This window comes from Mercurialis annua, linkage group LG6, assembly GCF_937616625.2.
Source record: "Mercurialis annua linkage group LG6, ddMerAnnu1.2, whole genome shotgun sequence".
NCBI classification, from domain to species: Eukaryota; Viridiplantae; Streptophyta; class Magnoliopsida; order Malpighiales; family Euphorbiaceae; genus Mercurialis; species Mercurialis annua.
In genome coordinates, this window is record NC_065575.1 from 42,093,326 (window position 1) to 42,100,452 (window position 7,127).

The 7,127-nt window shown below is 33.1% G+C and overlaps 2 protein-coding genes across 2 annotated transcripts; one reads left to right on the forward strand and one right to left on the reverse strand.

Annotated features, from left to right (window-relative positions):
* The first annotated feature begins 1,141 nt into the window (after positions 1-1,141).
* Positions 1,142-2,442, forward strand: LOC126653876 (40S ribosomal protein S18-like). The gene is made up of 4 exons (XM_050347866.2): positions 1,142-1,267; positions 1,351-1,511; positions 1,868-2,056; positions 2,140-2,442. The coding sequence occupies exons 1-4, from the start codon at positions 1,265-1,267 to the stop codon at positions 2,243-2,245; spliced, it is 459 nt and encodes a 152-aa protein (XP_050203823.1). The 5' UTR covers positions 1,142-1,264; the 3' UTR covers positions 2,246-2,442.
* Positions 2,443-5,742: 3,300 nt separating this feature from the next.
* On the reverse strand, positions 5,743-6,675 carry LOC126687413 (transcription repressor OFP16-like). The gene has a single exon (XM_050381973.2). The coding sequence runs from the start codon at positions 6,491-6,493 to the stop codon at positions 5,840-5,842; it is 654 nt and encodes a 217-aa protein (XP_050237930.1). The 5' UTR covers positions 6,494-6,675; the 3' UTR covers positions 5,743-5,839.
* Positions 6,676-7,127: the final 452 nt, after the last annotated feature.

Below are 7,127 nucleotides of genomic sequence, written 5' to 3' on the forward strand. Positions count from 1 at the left end.
GCTGGTTTTATGTTTCCTGTTGTTCAGTTAGCTCGAAAAGCAACCATGACCTTTACAAAGCATGCCAATTGATTTTAAATTGTAACGAGTTGAAACAATTATTTGGTAGAAAGAATTGTAACTGAATTGTAAAAATAATATTATATTATAATTCAGACATACAATAACAGAACCAGATTAATAAAAAAATTGAGCTAAATTAAAATATCGATTTAGTTTGTGATTTAATATATCCATAGTTGTAAAGTGTAATTGCTAATCAATGTTTTAAAAACTAAATCGATAGTGTAGCCATTGGTTTGATCAATTTAAGTGGTTTAACATTGTGTTAAACCGTTTGACTTTAAATAAACATGTTTAACCATTTTTTTACCAATTATATATCTATTTTTCTCATATACGTATAGTATTCATATAATTTTCTTAGTTAGACTTTACCTATAGACCAGTGGCGGAACCAGAACTCGAACTTAGGAGGGCCGAAATTCTTGCGGTCGGTTATTAGAAAAATAAAATAACGGTAAAATAGGTAAAAAATAGGCAAATAACATTTAACCGCCCCTATAAGGAAAAACCGCCTCCTATAACTGTAGGGGCGGTTTTGTAGGGGCAGTCTACATGAAAAAAAACTTTTTTTTTAATTTTTTTCCGGCCAGGAGGGTCGGACCCTCCCGTGGTTCCGCCACTGTTATAGACTTCTATATTTTTTTTAAAATAACAATGAATGAATTATATATAATATATATATATATATATATATATATATATATATATATGAAAATTGTTGGTTTTTACGGTCCAACTAGGTCACACAGCGTTTTTCGGTTCAAGTCATTAAACTGCATTTTTGTTTTCAAGAAAAATCGAGACTGACTTTCAATTTGCAATCGAACCAATTGAATCGATCAGTACAATTTTAAAATAATATCAATATCTCATGATTACGAAAAAAATCATAGTAATAAATAGAAATCAAATTTTTTAATTCATTTAATTATTAATTAAAATCAAAATTAGTTTCATTTATAATTTAATTATTAATTAAAAATGTTAAGGAATTTATAAGCATTAACCTAGAAGAAATTTAATTAAAGACTAACGACGTGGCAATGAGCATATAATGCGAGAAGCTATATAAGAAGCAGAAATACCCTCAAACAAGCGCATCTAGGGTTTTTGAGACTTCATTTTTCACTAGGCTATCCACTAAGCCGCCGCAGAGAAGAAAAAATAAGCTCGTCTCTCCACATTCGAAACCCTAGCCATGGTCGGTAATTAAACTTCTCATTTTATCTACATGTTCATCGTTTAATCAGATTCTAACGGTTACTGTATTTTGTTTTTGCGCAGTCGCTGGTAGCAAATGAAGAGTTTCAACACATTCTTCGTGTTCTGAACACAAACGTCGATGGGAAACAGAATATTATGTTTGCCCTAACCTCCATCAAAGGTATCGGTCGCCGTTTCGCTAACATCGTCTGCAAGAAAGCCGACGTTGATATGACCAAGAGGTTCGTCGCCGTTTCCTTTTTTTTTAATAATTTTTTTATCAATGCTAGTTTAATAATGATTTATAGACTCTAATTATTTTTATCAATGCTAGTTTAATTATGATTTATAGGCTGTAATTATTTTTATCAATACTAGGTTATTGTTAGTGATTGCTTAAGATAAATGTAATTGAATTGATATGTCAATTGTTATTTTAAATCTGCGTGTGTTGATCTGTTTTAAAATAAACAATGAGAGAACTGAAATTTTGGAATATGTGGCATGTTTTGGTTTAGAACTATGTTTGTTGGTGATTTATTTTAAATAAATTTATTAGTATTTTCTGTTTATGTTAATATGAGTTGTTTGTTTGCAGAGCTGGTGAGCTTTCAGCAGACGAGCTTGACAAGCTTATGGTGATTGTGGCTAATCCTCGTCAATTCAAGATTCCGGATTGGTTTCTTAACAGGCAGAAGGATTACAAGGACGGAAAATACTCTCAAGTTGTGTCCAATGCTTTGGATATGAAGCTTAGGGACGATCTTGAGCGCCTGAAGAAGATCAGGTCCGTCTTTTAGGACTAGTTAATTCTTGTGATGTGTTTGTGTGATTGTCTAATTATTGAACTGCTGATTCTTTTTCTTACAGAAATCACCGTGGTCTTCGTCACTACTGGGGTCTCAGGGTGCGTGGACAGCACACCAAGACTACTGGCCGCAGAGGAAAGACTGTTGGTGTCTCCAAGAAGCGATAAACTGGTTCTTCTTGTTATTGTATGCTCTGGTTTCCTGGATTTTTTGATGCTAAAAAATTTATTTTCTAAGTTTCAGGATGAACTTATAATCTCTTAGAATTTTTGTTTCGTGAAGTTGGCTTTTTTGAATTGAGGATATTACTTGTTACATTTACTTAGTTGGATGCACTCAAATCTTATCTTTCAGTTTTGAAGTATGGTGATGTGTGATTGCAGTAGTGTTTTCATTCCCGGTAATGTAGATTTAATATGTAGCACTATCCAAGTGCCTGCCAAGAAGACTTAGAGAAGGTTCTTTGTTATATGTCATGTATGATGGTATGTTATTAGGAAGTGCGTTGTTTGTCAAGTATACTGACTAGTCTTAGCTAGGGGTGTAACTAAATCAATCTCGCTCGCGAGCTACTTGAAACTTGGGTCGGTAGAACTGACTCGAGCTAGAATTTTCAAGGCTTGTTTAGTAAATGAGTTAATCTCAATCTTGGTGATGCTCGACTTGAAAGCTCGCAACTAAGCTCTTTTATATTTATATGTTAATTTGATATATTATTACTTTAATGTTAAACCTTAGATATTTAATTCATATATGTTTTGTTAAAAAATAAATATAAAAGAGATAATTTAAATTTATTTACATATATACTATTTAATTTTTTTTATTAAATTACTATTAACTAATTTGGTTTTGATTTAAATTCATTAAATAAAAAATGAGATTCGATTAAACTTGTTTAGCTCGTGAGATATTGATAAGCTGGAGTTTGAAACTTGAAAATAAACAAGTCAATTTCAATCTTGTCAATACTCGACTTGTTTCCACCTCTAGTCTTAGCAACTACATGTTGAGAAGGGAAAGATGCATACTTCAAATGTGAAAGACTGCAGAATAAGTGGGTGGACCAGTGTTTGCTGGAGCAGATGGATTGAGAAATTTGTGTTAATGCTGGATTAGTGTCCCTTTTTGATGTGGAGGAAATGTTATTTGGTGATATCTTGAGATACATACTTGGAGCGATGATGGTTAGATCCAAATTGAACAAAATTCTGGGTTTTGCAGAAAGTTTATCAACATTTATTTCTAATTCGGACTTTTTGAGTTGTATAAGCTATTTAAATGAATTGCTATAGCGTTGGGTTTTTAAGTATTATCAGGCCCTCTCTGGCAAGTTTATTAGTCTAGATAGATGTGTCTTTCTGATTTCTGTTGGCTTGGTCAATCTGATATGCATAACCATTATCAAGAAGAAATATCATTGTTCGTAGGTGATGTTAGGAATTCTGGATCATTAGGATCCAAACATTGACCCTGGACAATGAATTAGAAGCTCTATGAGCTCCTGAACCCTAATATAAGCTATAGAACTGCTATTGTAATAATCAAACGATGTCCTATAATTGTCAGTAATTGCCCCAAGATACGATCTGTAATCCCCAACTGAATGATAAGCCTGGATCAGAAGATGAAACAGACATTCGCTCCCCCAGATTTTACCTTTACCAAAGAGAGCCTCCGTTAAAAGTGGGTCTTTTACGCATCGAATAGGTTGCTCGTTTACAAGGAAAAGAACCCGAGCTGTATGATTTCCAGAAAACTGGAGCAAGAGTTTCAGCAGATGTAGCTCTGCAGGAGGATAACTTTGAGCCATAGCTCAAAAACAGATCTATTCAAGTTTACGACATGTTCCTCCAAAGTTTTCTGTTCTCAAATCTTGGGCCAAAGAATCATGGCATACTGTTCCTGGAAACAGGCTTCTCAAGTCTTCAACTATTAGAGATAACTATAAAATTCAAAGCATTACATTCAGCATTCAAATTAATTACTTATTCATCTAAAGATCTAAACCAAAAATGAATACTTGTTCTCCAATTATAATATTATAATACACTGCATATTAGTATACTATGTTAATTCATGAGATTTTAAAAAAACACGAGCTAAATTAAATCAAGCTTGACAACAAATAAGGCTTAGCACCTTGCTGTACGACCCCACAGATCAAATCATGTAAATAGCTTCAACCATCGGAGACAAAACCACATGCAAAGTACCATATTTTTCCCAAATTGCGATATTATGTTGATTCATTTGCTTATCATCATCTCAAGTTGTACTAATTAATCATATTAATGCAGAAATAAACCACCCATCTTCATCATTAATTCATTATTATCACTGCCATCTTATGCTTTCACTGAATCTTTACTGGCTTATTCCATATTAAAAAAATAAAATATTTAATTACTCAGAAAAAAAACAAAGTACAAATCCAAGATTCCCATATGGTTGTCTGTGTTAAACAGTATGTTTCTAATATTGAATTAAAAAAATTTGGCCACTTGTTAAAGCCATTAGTTGTCTTGACGCAGAGATTCTTCTTAATCAAATGAAGTGGATAGAACAGTAAGTTTCTGCATTTGTTTGTTTATTACACCATTTTGGAGTTGTCCAATTTCTCATCTACAAGACAATGACTTTGCCTTTTTTTGATTTTCTTCACTTAATTGTCTTCTTCTGGTTCCATGGATCACTTGCCCATTTCACGAAATTTTAGGACATCTATTAATTGACCCTCAAGTACCAGAAACTATATGGGCACTAATTATTTCTAATAATCTCAATCAACCTCTTAATTGCTAAATAAAATTGAAGAAGTAAATTTCAAAAAATGGAAATAGAATAGAAAAATTGAAGGGAAAAGTGAAAATGAGACCATTGAGTATTATTTCCATTAAAAAGCCATTTTTTGGCTTAATCACCAAAAAAAATCCCACCTTTTAGCTCCCTTTCAAATGCACCCTGACGTTACAATTTTGCCAGTTGCACCCTAATTCACACCTTTGGTTTTCAATTCTACCCTCAAGTACTAAATTGATCTCTTTTTTATTTAAAAAAAGTTAAAATAAGTCATCCATTTTTAACTTTTTATGTGGAAAAGAGTTTAAACGAGTATTTTATAAGGATTTTTATGAATTTTTCCCGAGTGAAAAAAGTCCAATTTGATTTTGATGTGGAATTGAAACCCAAAGGTGCGAATTAGGATGCAACTGACAAAATTGCAACGTCGGGGTGAAACTGAAAATGAGATAAAAGGTGAGGGTTTTTTTTTGTGATTAAGCCCCATTTTTTTCATTTTAATACTTTAAGTTCCACGTATGTAAACTAAAAAATGACATAACTTTTACATTTTAAAAAATTTAGGCTCATCGCCATAGTTTAGCATCGTTTTATTCGTTATAAAAATGCAAAAAACGGCATTGTTTAGAGATGGAAAATAATTCTAATTAGATCAAAAATTGTTCAATTTTAAAAATTATTATTTTTTGGCAATTTTTGTATGTAAAGTTTGGAACGCTAAAATAGATAAAGATGAGGTTTTTTTAATGGAAATTAGCAATATGATTAATGAGAGATAAAGATGTGAAAATGGAAAATAGACAAAAAAGAAAGAAATTAAGTGAAGGGGCAACTTTTAATTAGTTTCCCCACATATAAATAATAAAGCCAAATCAATCGTAATAACATTACCCAATCATTGTTCCGACATGTCCAACATTACATGTTACATGCAAATATTGCCAAAGAAATTTCTCTATTCAGTCTCCTCCCTCCGCCTGTTGGACGGTTGAAGTTGACGGCGGCGGCAGCGGCGGCGACGCTAATAAACTAACAAGAAGGTCAGCGAAAGCTCGAACTATAAACTTATGTGTACTCTTAGGATTCAATGCAAGATAACATAATAATAGCTCATGTAAGTAATCCCAATTCGCCTTCACGTCGACTAGCTCACGTGCCTCCACCATCTCCTGCATGGATCGCCGGAAATCCAAGTACGGGTCCGGCGAGTAAGTGGGGACTGCTACGCTGTTTTTAACCGTGGACGGAGAGCTGCTCATTGACTCTGAAGATGACCGGTCGGATTGAGGAATGCATTTTAGGCTAACTAGGGAGTTAGATGATTCAGTCGGAGTTACGAGTGAAGGTGTGGATTCGATGATGGAGTTTGAGCGGCCGGGGGAGGAGAAAAAGAAGCGGTTGGAGGCGAACACGGTGGCGAAGTCGGGTTCAGCGGAGGAGGAGGAGGAGGAGGAGGAAGAGGATGAGCCGGGTGGTGATTTGGTTTCGAAGAGGGAATTATAGTTTTGTACTACAAGTGGATGATGAGGGTTAGAAGGAGAGTGATCGAGTTCTAATGGATTCTTGATTTTTGTAAAGCATAGATGAAGATTTGTTCCTATTTTACCAGGCATTTCTTGAAAAAATATTTCTTGATTCTTGAATGATCTCTCTTCTTTTCTTGATTCTTGGAAGATTTATTGTATTTTCTTGAATCTTGAGTTGAGAGAAGAAGGAGAAGGAAGAGGTGGATAAAGGGGTATTTATTTTCTTGAAATGAAAAGATGGAGAGAGAAGAGAAGAGGGTCCAACAAATTTATTTGGTAAAACTCATTTTAATGTCATGTACAATAATTTTTTAATTTATATGGTCCTTAAAAATTAATTAAAATTCATCAAAGTTCTTATATTTTTCTTAATTATCAAATTCTTATTTGTGAAGATATTTGGCATCTTAAACGATCCTTCACTTCAACAATCTTCCGTTACATTCCGAGGAAGGAAAATATCATGGCACATCAATGGGCTCAGACGATCAAAGCTACATATAGTTCTGTTTAATCATATTTTTCTTCTTTTGGTTTTTTAAGTTTTTTTAGCTAATTGTAATTTTCTTTTTATCTATCTACCTCTGTTAAAAAAAAAAAAAAAAAAAAAAAATTAGTTTTTGGTTATATATAATTTATTTTTTTGAATAAATGATGGTTTTATAAGGCATAATCACAAAAAGTGGAGGGCAAAAGATCGGTAAAAAAATTAATCAATAAG

What these genes read in the sequence shown, in the direction of transcription:
- LOC126653876 (XM_050347866.2), top strand. An exon ending in GACGTTGATATGACCAAGAG is followed by an intron (nt 1,512 to 1,867) that starts GTTCGTCGCCGT and finishes GTTTGTTTGCAG; the next exon opens with AGCTGGTGAGCTTTCAGCAG. An exon ending in GAGCGCCTGAAGAAGATCAG is followed by an intron (nt 2,057 to 2,139) that starts GTCCGTCTTTTA and finishes TTTTTCTTACAG; the next exon opens with AAATCACCGTGGTCTTCGTC.
- LOC126687413 (XM_050381973.2), bottom strand. Translation starts at nt 6,493, where the DNA reads ATGCCTGGTAAAATAGGAACAAATCTTCATCTATGCTTTACAAAAATC.